The sequence below is a fragment of the Neofelis nebulosa genome, chromosome 5 (genome assembly GCF_028018385.1).
Source record: "Neofelis nebulosa isolate mNeoNeb1 chromosome 5, mNeoNeb1.pri, whole genome shotgun sequence".
Taxonomy (NCBI): domain Eukaryota; kingdom Metazoa; phylum Chordata; class Mammalia; order Carnivora; family Felidae; genus Neofelis; species Neofelis nebulosa.
The window spans coordinates 91,152,143-91,165,158 of NC_080786.1; the positions used below are offsets into that span (position 1 = coordinate 91,152,143).

General features: G+C 38.0%; 1 protein-coding gene across 4 annotated transcripts in view; it reads left to right on the forward strand.

Moving 5' to 3' along the window:
- The window catches only part of HSPBAP1 (HSPB1 associated protein 1), a 58,736-nt gene extending 45,720 nt beyond the window's left edge, over window positions 1-13,016 (forward strand). The window contains exons 6-9 of one of the 4 annotated variants that reach the window (XM_058731175.1): window positions 2,455-2,538; window positions 6,648-6,695; window positions 12,182-12,292; window positions 12,420-13,016. In XM_058731175.1, coding sequence (XP_058587158.1) covers window positions 2,455-2,538; window positions 6,648-6,695; window positions 12,182-12,292; window positions 12,420-12,959 — 783 coding nt within the window. In that variant the 3' untranslated portion in view covers window positions 12,960-13,016. The remainder of the gene's footprint in view (window positions 1-2,454; window positions 2,539-6,647; window positions 6,696-12,181; window positions 12,293-12,419) is intronic. The other 3 variants (XM_058731176.1, XM_058731177.1, XM_058731178.1) reach the window with 3 other exon arrangements.

The following is a 13,016-nucleotide window of genomic DNA, read 5'->3' on the forward strand; positions in this document are numbered from 1 at the left end:
GAGAGAGAGAGAGAGAGAGAGAGAGAGAGAGAGAATGAATGAGAATGAATGAATCCCAAGCAGCCTAAATGCCCAGCCTGGAGTCTGACATAGGGCTTAATCTCATGAGCTGTGAGATCATGACCGGAACCGAAATCAAGAGTCAGACATTCAGTTGAGCCACCCAGGTGGCCCTAACAGTCATTATTAATAATGTTAAGAGAAAGTGTCAAGGCATGGGTACTAGAGAAACTTTGGAATATTTATTCACAATTAGTATCTTTCCAACTATACTAGAACATAAATGCAGGTTGGAATGCATCCAAGTGATGGGGTAACAAAAGCAGAATGAACAGAGAATGATTTGCTGTTAAGCAAGAATGGATGTTCCTTTTACAAAGGACTGTCTCTGAAATATTCCAAACATTTTGTTCTTAGTGCTTCGGTCCAGTGGGGAAAATCACCTTTGCAACAATGGCATTTGCTGTCTGGTATTTTATTAACAATTTGAAAAGTTTTTTAGGTTCTTTAGGAGATTTTATTTCCTCAAGTGCTCCTCTCCCCTGCCTGTTTTCTTCCTTCACTCCCTTCTCACTGGCTCTTTTCCTGCTTCCTTTTATGAGTACAAATAATGTAACTTGACAAAGTTGCTTCAGCCCGTTAGCTGTCACTCCCTAGACACCTATCCCCCAGCCTCTGACAACCACTCATCTCTTTTATATCTCTATAGATTTAACTAATCTGGACATTTCACTTAAGGGCAGTCATACAGTGGCCTGTTGTGTCTGGCTTCTTTCACATAGCACCAGGCTGTAGAATGTTATCAGTACTTCATTCCTCTTTATGGCTAAATGTATTTCATTTCATTCTAGGGATATACATTTTGCTTATCCATTGGTCAGTTAATGGACATTTGGGTTGTTTCCAGTTTTTGGCTATTATGAAGAATATGGACACTTGAGTACAGTTTTTGAATGAACATATGTTTTCAGTCCTCTTGGTTATATACCTAGGAGTGAAATTGCTGGCAGTGATATGGCAGCACTGTGTTTAACTTTTTGAGGAATTGCCAAATTGTTTTCCACAGCAGCTACACCATTTTACATTCCCATGAAGCAATGTGTGAAGGTTCTGATTTCTTCACATCCGCACCAACACTTGTTATTTTCCATTATTACTATCATTATCACTATTTTATTATTCTAGCCATTCTAGTAGATGTGAAGTGGTTGGTAATTCGTCTTCTGTTTTCATAGCCAGATTTGAATGTGTGGTTCTATTATATCAGTGTGTCTTATATTCTGCTCATTCTTTAATCTACCAATGACTGGTTCCCTCTCTTACCACTTTACTGAAAGTATAACTTGATGGGACATTTATGACCTCCTAATGACTAAGTACAGTAGCCCTTTTTAGGGCTCAGTTCTCCTAAAAGGTGCTTCTTCCCATATCGTAGCTCCACTTTGTTCATAGCAAATGCCACCAGTTTTCTAAATCTCTGAAGATCATCCTATCTGCTCTGCCCAACTTCCATGGGTGCTAATCTCATATTGCATCTGGACAAATGCAGTCCTTCTTGACTCTTTTGCTTTTGTTTACTATATCTTCCATTTTAAATCTTGACATTTAATACTTAGACCATTATAAGAATCTCCTGTCCTTCCCAGGCTCTCCCATAATGTCTCTATTCTGACTATCCCCCTACTAAAAACTTCTTAGCAACTCTTTAATGCTTACAGAGTAATATCCAGATTTTTTATTCTGAATTCAGGGCCCTCCACTGGCCCTACCCTAACTCTCCCACCGTATCTCCCGTTACTCTGTCTGTAATAGTAAGACTAGCCTACTTTCTGTGCCTCAACAGCCCCACCTCCCTGTGCTACTTCTCCCTCCTGACATGTCCTCATTCTTTCCTCTGTCTACATTCTCTCCTAACCCTGGTTCAGACCGCACTTCCTCCATCTGGGCTGCCCCTGCCCTCCCTGGTTCCTGCCTGCATCTCCCACCTCTGACGTTCTCTAGCACCAACGTCCGATCCTCTAAGTTATCACTTATCCAGTGCTCCCTTTCCACCTATTGTTTCTTCATTGGCTTCATTTTTAGACCATGAGAAGACAAACTACTTCCTATATTTTTACCTATGACCTCTTTCAGAATGCGTACAACTAGTTTGCATTGGACAGGAGGAAAACTTAGAATCTCAGAGTCCTTTACTAATATTTAGATGCAGACAGAACAGGTTTAGGATTAAGGAGACTGGAAAGCTAGCAATATTCTTTGTAGAAGATATGAACTTGTCAATTAAAAAAAGGAATACAAAGATTGCGTGTTTGTTTTTGTTTCTTGTTTCCCTTTCCGACAGCAATGTTACTATAAATTTGTATATATTCCTAGCAGTTTCAGCTAGGGTCTGATTCTGACGTAAAAACAAAATGTGCTGTTCTTGTGCTAACTTACTGTTTGTTTGTTTTTCAGGTTCTGTTTGTTCCCAGACACTGGTGGCATTACGTAGAATCCATCGATCCCGTCACTGTCAGTATAAACTCATGGATTGAGCTGGTACTTTTTTTTTTTTTTTTAAGTAAATGTAATCCCTGCTTTTAAGGTATATATAGTCTGTCTATAAAAAAAGTTCCAGTATTAACTTTGGTTTGATATGCTATCATTGATGTATTCTATGCTGTGTTAATGGGTGTTTAGGTTGGAATTAGGATTCTCGGTGATGCACCATTCTTTCTTTTCAGGGCACATGATGGGCCCCAATGTTGGTGTGCAGGGTCTTCTCCTTTGACTAGTGTTATTAGGAGAACTGTGTTGGGCCTGTCTAGATCTGCCGTGTATGTTCCACATTACCAGTCCTTTCTATACCATCTGGGCCAGAGATAACTGCTTCTTGGTTCAGGGTCCTTATTACTAATTGCACAATTCTTTGTCCTGGCTTATACATTTCCTTAAAGTAGAGTCTTTGAGTGCCAAGACTTTATCATTTCATTTCTGCCAGAGGACTTTTCCCTGAAATATGCCCTGCTTAATCCTGGTCACCTGCTCTACTTGACAATGAAAATGGCTGCCCAGTGTGGTTCAACCAAGGCCTTCATTGCACCTGTGCCTCTTTAACCAGAGGCTTTGATTGCAGAGGTTTTGAATGCATCTCTCGTTTCTCTTTGGCTACTGTATCCTCCCCTCGGGATTTCCTCATCCTTTGGTAATGGGGAGGGCTTTGTCATGGGTGGAGCATAAGGAATACTAATCACAAGAAGCTGTACTATCGGGGATTAGGTGAGAGGAATGGTGGGAGATCTGTAGACTCAGTTAGTTACTCAGTTCTGCTGGTAGCATGCTGAATTGTAGTTGGGGCAAATGTCAAAATACCATCCACTCCCAGTCCTGACAGTGCTTCACTCTCAAGGTAGCTCTTTTCATTGTTAAATATTGGAGCTGTCACCCGCCTGCTTATCAATGTACCGATTATTTCTGAAACTATACACAATTTTTTTTTAAGTAGGCTTCATGCCCACTGCAGAGCCCAGTGTGGGACTTGAACTCACGACCCTGAGATCAGGACTTGAGCTGAGATTAAGAGTCAGCCATTTAACCGATTGAGCCACTCAGGCACCCTGAATTTTTTTCTTTTTTAAATATTTGACGATACCTGCCATATGTCTCCTTAAATTTTTCTTTCCCAGGCTCAAAACCTCTGGTTTCTTTAATACTGTTTTTTATATGACTTGTATTTTTTTCCAGACTCTTCACCATTTTGGTCATAGACTTTGGAACTTGGTAGGTTTAAGTTTCAGGTCTGTACCTTTATTAGCTGGCTAACCTAGATAGTTAGCTAATCTCATTAAGCCTAAGTTTCCTCACTTGCAGAATGGGGATTATGATTGCACCCACCTCAGTAGGGTAGTTGTGAGACTGAAGTTGGGGAAAACTAATCCGCTGCCTAACACATGGGAAGTGTTTAAAAACAGAAATTGCTATGAGGAGGAGGAAGGACTATTATGTCAAGAGTAGCCCTTCTAATGTTCAAATACCAGGAGGCCTCAGTTCATGGAATATGATTTCTGTCTCACATGACTTAGATCCTAAATTTATTCAGTGCTGCCTATAATATTGCATTAGCCTTTAGGAATCTGATCTCACTTTGGGTTCATATTCAGCTTGAGAATATCCAGTGCTTTTGTTCACATGATCAGCTTCCATGTCTGGCTGCCCTCCCTTGTGAAGCTGTAAAGCTGGTTATTTAAACCTGCATCCAGGACTCCAGTCACCTCTCTCAGCTGTTGTCATGGTCATTTGGTTGAGCATTCCAGCTTGCCAAGATAGTTTTGAATTTGGTTCTCTTCTGTGTTGTTAGTGAACTCCTTCAAGCGGGCCTGTGCCCTTTTGATATGTCCTCATTCATCCTAGAATGTATCCTTGCTTTCTAGTACAAGAAGATATCTCAGGATTGCCTTGTATTTTCCTTGCCTCACACTTGGAAATCAGTAATTTCTCCAAGTGGTCATGGTTCGTTTCAGTGAGGGATGGTACTTAGAAACTGAGATTGGGGCTCTGAGGCTGTCATTCGTTTTTACTGGTTGTCACTGTTTCCAGACCTTTAAGTGATAAAGCTAGATTGTAAGATAGATAGATAGGTAGGTAGATAGGTAGATATGGATATATTTATATTTCTAATTCAAGATTAATATTATAAATTTTTTCCCTATTTGTTTCTGTGTTTTTATCTCTTCTCTTACACTGAAAATCCAGATCCATCCTTACAGTAACATCTACTTATTTCCTTTATTCACCTATATATGTTTAAGACGTTCACATTTACAGTTTCAAAATTCCAATATCAAAACTTGCAAATAAAATTTAAGATTCTTTTTGATCCTTTTTATTGTTAGACCATATTCCAGTAAGGGGGTACAAAGTACTGTGTTTAGAAATTACTGTGAAGGGATTCTTTTCACTTGTGGTCATGTTACTAATTTTAGGTAGATTTGTTTGTTTCAGTTTGTTTTCAACATTAGGATTTACTTTTTTTCCCATTTTGACCTAATTTAATATTTTGAATACATTAATCATTTAACTTGTTAAAATGGTATTAAAAAGTATATGTAGAGAATTCTCCTTTTCCTCTCTGTCCCCTCCATTCCATCCTTCTTCCCTTGGGCAAGGCTCTGTTTTTAATTATTTCTAGTTTATCATTCCAGTGTATCTTCTTTGTGAACATATATGGAAATAAGTAAATGAACAAATATATTTATGACTTTATATGTGAATAATAATATAAACAAACCTTTATATATTTGATTTATATGCTTATCCATATATATTCCCTCTTAGTTCCTCTCCTTTCTTACACAGAAAGTAATAAGTTACAGTGTTCTGCACCCTGCTTTTTTCACACAACAATACTATAATGCTATTCTGAACTTGACTACATGATATTATAGAGATATTTTCACTTTTTTCCCCAACAGCTGTTCAGTACCCCATTATATGGCACAGAATCATTTATTCACTGGTTCCCATGTGGATGGATGTTTGGGTTGTTTCCAGCCTTTTGTAATTATAAATAGTGCCAGTGAGTAACCTTGTGCACATGTTGTTTTATATTTGCCAGGAGAGTGTCTTTGGGTAGTCTTAAAAGTGGGTTAGCCAAATCATGAAGTAAATGGATCTTTAATTTTGTTAGGTTTTGCCAAATTCTACTTTACAGTGATTGTGCCATTTTGCATTTCCATCAGTAGTACATGATGTGTTTCTTTCCTCCACAGCCTCACCAACAGGATATATTGTTGAACGTTATTGCTTCTGATTTCTGAATCATAGTTAGAAAAACATTTCCTTTTTCCAGGTCATAAAGGAGTTTAGAACTTGGATTGTTTCATTTTTTTTACATTTAGGTCTCTCATCCACTTAGTGGTTTTTACTAATGTATGATGTAACGTTGCGGTCTATTTTTTTTTAATTTTTTAATGTTTATTTATTTTTGAGAGAGAGAGAGAGAGCGCGCAGTGGAGGGGCAGAGAGAGAGAGCAGGAGAAACAGAATCCAAAGCAGGCTCCAGGCTCTGTGCTGTCAGCACAGAGCTCAAAGCAGGCTCGAACTCACTGACGGCGAGATCATGACCTGAGCTGAAGTCGGAAGCTTAACCGACTGCGCTACTCAGGCACTCTGAGATCTATTTTTATCTTTTACCAAATGATAATAGAATTGTCAGGGACATCATTTATTTTAAAGTCTGTCTTTTCTCTGGTGATTTGAAATGTTGCTTTAATCATATACTAGATATCTATGTGTACTTGGTTGGGTCTATTTCTTCCATTGGCCTTTCTTCATGTTCTTTCAACACTTCACCCTGTTTTATCTAGAGAAGTCTTACAGTATGGTTTTAGTATCTGTAAGGGCAGAAACCTTTTTTTTTTTTTGCAGTGTTTCCCTGACTCTTCTTGAATTTGTTTTTTCTGTGATCTTTAGAGTCAGTTCATCTACCTTCAGGGAAAAAAATGATTGATATTTTTATTCCATTTATATTAAATTTTATATGAGCTGTATGGTGTTGAAATGTCCTATCCAGGAATGAGATATCTTTCTTCTCGTCCAAGTCTAGTTGTCTTTGTTCCAGGATTGTTTTAAAGTTTTCCTCACATTGGATTTGCACATTTCTTTTCAAGGTTTATTCCTGGGCATTTTATCTTTTTTTGGCTGCTATGGTAAGTGAGGTGGGTCTTCTCTTCCATTATATCATTTGAGTGGATGTTGTTGGTGTATATGAAGACTATTGATTTTTGTGTTAATTTGAATTATTTTCTTGTGTGTAGTGATTTTTTTTTTGACTTTCTTGGGTTTTAAGGTATCTCTCAGATTATCTGAAAATTAAGATACTTTTACCTGTTCCTTTCCAATTTGTTTTCCTGTAGTTATTTTCCTTTGTCCAATCACATTGGCTAGCACTTCCAAATCAATAATACAAAATAATGGAGATAGGGGGCATCCTTGTCTTTTTCTGATTTTAGAGAGAATTCTCTAGTGATTTTTCTTGAAGTAAAATGCTGGATTTGTGGGTGAGTTGTATGTATGTGTGTGTGTGTGTGTATATATATATATATATATATATATATATATATATATATATTAAGTATCTGTCAATTCATTACTTATTTTGTTGGGGTTTTTTTAATTCAGGAAAGGTGTTAAACTTTGTAGAATGCCTTTTAAGCGTCGATGGAAATGATCAAATAAGACTCCTCTTTAGTAAATATCTGGTATTTGAGTAAATTAAATCAATGGATTTTCTAGTATGGGCCATCAATTTCTGGAACAAATCATACTTGGTTGTGATGTATTCTTTCTTAACGTACTATATAGAATACCATTTGTTCCTGTTTTATTTAGATTTGAGTTCACCTGGCCCCAAGATTTTAAAAGCCTTCACTATGGTCTTTTTAGAAGTTTGTTATATACTGTCTGTTCAGCTGTCTCTCTTAGAAGTTTTCAAAGGATTGGTGTCATTGAGTATACAAGTTACGCTGACTTAAAGTAGATGATTTCTGTCCTTCACCAAGCCAGAAATGTAGTTCCTTCTATAACTTCTATATACTTCACAGTTCATTCATTCTTCCTTGAAAAACTGGAATGCAGATTAGGAGCTGAGTAATTATTATCTTCCTCTGTCATGTGTTGCTTTTTTCCTTATCTCTTCAAGCACTGAACCATAGTTTTTTCACGTTGCCAAATTTGACTCCAAAAACCCTTAGGTTTTAAAACGTAAAATATTCGGTAACTCAGGCAAACTCCTGACTCTGGTATTCTTGTCACAAGTCACATAGATTTGGGGAAAAAAGTAGAAATTTTAGTTCTGTTCAGGTGGTACAATATTCATCTGTTCTTTGTTTCTCTGTTAAAGTGGTGCAGATTCTATTTTAATATTTTCCAAAGGATAAAGTATATTCTCAATTCTTCTCAATTGTGCCTTTTTAAAATCTGTTTCTTTTAGTATTCCTCCTTATTCTTTTAGTATTGAAATATATTTACTTTATTAATATTTTCCCCCAAACTTTAAAGAATATTTTTGTTAATTTTTTAACAACTTTCCTCTTGCTCTAATAATTTTTTCATTTTTGTGTCTTATTGTATTTATACATGTAAAATAATATATATGTAACATATTTGTAATGGTGTAATTTCGCTCATCCCCCCCCCACTCCTCTCCTTTCTGGATGAAGGGTAGGGGGAGGTACAGCCTTCCAGTTATGGAATGAATGAGTCACGGGAATGAAAGGTACAGCATAGGGAATAGAGTCAGTGGAATTGTAGGAATGTTGTATGGTGACAGATGGTGACTACACTCGTGGTGAGCATAACAGTGTATAAGTTGTTGAGTCACTATGTTGTACACCTGAAATGAATGTAACATTGTGTGTCAATTATACCTCAATTAAAAAAATTTCTTGGAGGTTTTTGAGAGCTTCTAGGAGTTTTACTTCTTTTACTAGTTTTGGTAGCTTTAAAAAAGTGCAGCTTTTTAAAAGCCCATTAAGAAGCAAATGGACTAGAATAGAACTATTTTAGGATCCCAAATAAGTGCATTTTGAATACTCTGTGGAGAAACAATAAAGCCTGAAGTTCAGAAATTTTAAGTATATTCAGGAATTGTGCAATCAATTATGGAAAGAGCCTAAATGTCCATCAACTGATGAATGGATAAAGAAATTGTGGTTTATATACACAATGGAGTACTATGTGGCAATGAGAAAGAATGAAATATGGCCCTTTGTAGCAACGTGGACGGAACTGGAGAGTGTTATGCTAAGTGAAATAAGCCATACAGAGAAAGACAGATAACATATGTTTTCACTCTTATGTGGATCCTGAGAAACTTAACAGGAACCCATGGGGGAGGGGAAGGAAAAAAAAAAAAGAGGTTAGAGTGGGAGAGAGCCAAAGCATAAGAGTCTCTTAAAAAATGAGAACAGGGGCGCCTGGGTGGCGCAGTCGGTTAAGCGTCCGACTTCAGCCAGGTCACGATCTCGCGGTCCGTGAGTTCGAGCCCCGCGTCAGGCTCTGGGCTGATGGCTCGGAGCCTGGAGCCTGTTTCCGATTCTGTGTCTCCCTCTCTCTCTCTGCCCCTCCCCCGTTCATGCTCTGTCTCTCTCTATCCCAAAAACAAATAAACGTTAAAAAAAAAATTTTTTTTTTAAAAAGTGAATGGATTTCATAAAAAAAAAAAAAGAATTGTGCGATCATCCTATAATCAATTTTAGAACATTTTCATCAACCTGAAAAGAAACCCCTTGCGTGTTAGTAGTTGCTCCCCTCTAGCTGTAGGCAATCACCAACCTATTTTCCCCTCTAGCTTTAGGCAATCACCAACCTATTTTCTGTCTCTATAGATTTGCCAATTTGGGAATCATGTAGTATGTGGTCTTTTGTGGCCAGCATCTTTCACTCAGCATTATGTATTTTCAAGATTCACCTATGTTGTAGCATATATCATACTATCTTCCCTTTTTTAAAAAGCGTTTTAGGGGTGTCTGGGTGGCTCAGTCAGTTAAGCGTCCGACTTCGACTCAGGTCATGATCTCGCGGTCCGTGAGTTCGAGCCCTGCATCAGGGTCTGTGCTGACAGCTCAGAGCCTGGATCCTGCTTCAGATTCTGTGTCTCCCTCTCTCTCTCTGCCCCTCCCCTGCTCACGCTCTGTCTCTCTCTCAAAAAATAAATAAACGTTAAAAAAAAATTAAAAAAAAACATTTTAACGTTTTGGCTTTTTTTTTAAACGTTTATTTATTTATTTTTAGAGAGAGAGAGTGGGAGCAGGGGAGGGGCAGAGAGAGGGGGAGAGAGAGAATCCCAAGCAGACTCTGTGCTGTCAGTTCAGAGCCCGATGCCTGGCTCTATCTCACCGACAGTGAGATCATGACCTGAGCTGAAATCAAGAGTCGGTCGCTTAACTGACTGAGCCATCCAGGTGCCCCGATAATTCATTCCCTTTTATGGCTGAATAATATTCCACTGAATGAATATACTACATTTTGTTTATCTACTCATCACCTGGTGGATATGTGGCTTGTGTCGACTTTTTGCTATTATGAATAATGCTACTGTTAACATTTGTGTACAGTTTTTTATGTGAACATATGTTTTCATTTCTCCTGTGTGACCATCTAGGAGTGGAATTTCTGGATCATATGGTATATTAATGGATCCTAAGGACAGGCCAGGAGGCTGGAAACTCAGACAAGAGTTGAAGTTTAAGTCTGGAGTCTGAAATCTGTAGGATGGCTGGCAGACCAGAAACCTACTCACTCAGGGTCTCAAGATTTCTATTACAATCATGAGGCAGAATTCCCTTCTCCAGGAAACCTTAGTCTTTGCTTTTAAGGCCTTCACATGAGGTCCACCTACATTATTGAGGATAATCTCCTTAAAGTCAACTGATTGTAAAGGTTAATCACCTCTATAAAGTATTTTCACAGCAACATTTAGACTAGGTAGGGTTTGACAACTGGGTACCATAACCTAACCAAGTTGACTAATAAAATTAACCATCACAGGGGCGCCTGGGTGGCTCAGTCAGTTAAACATCTGACTCTTGATTTTGGGTCAGGTCATAATCTCACAACTTGTGAGCTCAAGCCCTCACTGACAGCACAGAGCCTGGTTGCGATTCTCTCTCTCCCAATCTCTATACCCCTCCCCCACTTACAATCACTCTTTCTTTCTCTCAAAATAAATAAACTTTAAAATTAACCATCACATATAGCAACTCTGTGTTTAGCCTTTTGAGAAACTGCCAGGCTGTTTCCCAAGCAGTATTGTTTCACCAGCAGTGTACAAAGATTCTGATTTCTCCACTTCCTCACCAACACTTTATATTCTCTTTTTCATTATAGCCATTCTAGTGTGAAGTGGTGTCTTATCATGGGGATTTAATTCCTTTTCACAGTGGTATAATACTGTCTTATATTAATGTACCCAGTTTATTCGTTCTTTGTTCTGTTGCTGGATAATTGAGTGTTTCCTATTTTTTGTTTTTATAAATAGAATATTCTGTTACACATGTACAAGAGTTTCTCTAAAAACTATGTACTTCTCTAGGAGTAGAATTGCTGGTCTGTAGAGTATACAGCACTCAATTTTACAAGATAATGCCAACATGTTTTCCAAACTGCTGTCCCAGTTTGTACTCCCACCATCAGTGAGTCTGTCAATGCACATTTCTCCACCACTTGGAATTATGAGACTCTCTTTCACCAATTTCATCAGTTTCTCGATTTGTATCTCCTTATTATTAATGGCATATTTTCATGTTTATTAGTCATGTGATTGCTCTTTTTTGAAATGCTTGTCTTCATGTCTTTTGCCCATTTTTAAAAAATTTTTACTTATTTTGAGAAAGAGAGAGTGAGTGAGTTCAAGCATGAGCAGGGGAGGGGCAGAGATAAAGGGAGCGAGAGAGTCCCAAGCAGATTCCATGCAGTCAGCGTGGAGCCTGGTGCAGGGCTTGAACCCATGAATCATGAACTCATGACCCGAGCCAAAATCAAGAGTTGGAGGCTTAACTGACTTAGCCACCCAGGCACCCCCTTTTTCCCATTTTAAAAGATTGGGTTGTTTGTCTTACTGATGTGTGCAGATTCTTTACATATTCTGGATATTAATCTCCTACCAGTTTTATGTGTTACAGACATCTGGTTTGTTTTTTCCCTTTTGGTGCCTTTTGATGAACAGAAGTTGATTTTAATGTAATTTATCATTAACGCTATAGTCTTTGCTTATTGTATCTTTAAAAAAAACGTATTTGGACTTTTAGCCATTCCATTCTTGTGGCCAAGAATGTTTATTACAATTTTTCTTCCATTCCTCAATTAGCTTATCAAATTCAGTGCTTTTTTAAAAAAAAAATGTTAAACATGCCAACAAATGGAAAAAATTGGAAAAAACATCACAAGATGGCTCATACTTAAGGCCTGTGTCTTATAGACAGGATAATACTTCCGTTTGGTTGGTGAAATATTCTGCAGCTCTTCTAGATGGCAGGTGATAGTGAATACATAAAAGTTGTGGTCTTCCAACAACATGTTCATTCCTTCTATAACAAAGCTTATATTAATAAGACAATAGGACACACAATTAAACTCTATTCTGTTTTAAGCCATGAGACATACAGACAAATGAAAAAAAATGTGTTTTTTGATATTGACTCAGGAAGAGGACCACCAAGCCCGGGTAGAAGAGGCAATCACACGCATACTTGTGTGTGCCCTCAAAACTGCAGAGGACCCACACAATACCAGAGCTTGGTTAAACCCAACTGAGGTAGGCCGCTTCTGGATTTCATCATGGCAATTAATTTCCTGTAATAAATCGACCCTGGCTAGAACATTTGCTTTCTAATTCATGTAAATGCACATATCCATTCTAAAGAGTTTTTCTTTTTCCTTAGGTTGAGGAAACATCCCATGAAGTCAATTGTCGGTACTTAAATAGAGCTGTTTCCGCCCTTTTCGATTATTACAGAACATCTAAGGTAGTAGAAATCCAAGCACTGAGAACAAACAGAGAGCACATGAAAAAGGAAGGATTAAATGTGCACAATCACATGGAGATGGAACAGACAGGCGGCCAGGACTTAAGCTTGGGAGTGGTAAAACAGGAGGCAGCAAGTCTCTTTGGCCTTGATCTGGTTCCTGTAATACTGACTTCTGAAGAACTACCCTCAAAGACAGGAAGTATATTTGAAGGTGATGGTAAAGACTTTGTTGGAGAAGATGGAGAACACTCTGGAAAATTGCATTGTACCAAGAGGCAACGAATGATGAGTAAAAGTGAGGATGCAATTGTGGAGCAAAATGCTTCAAATAGTAATATGGCTCCTTCTCAAACACTTATTTCTACAGATGACTTGCTAGACTGCTTGCTGAACCCACAAGTAACCAGGATAGTGGCACAGCTTCTGATACAAGGAAGAAGTTTGTGGTTCTAAGGAAAATGGCTTTAAAAATAATACTTTTAAAATATTTTTTGAAACGGCGTGATTTTT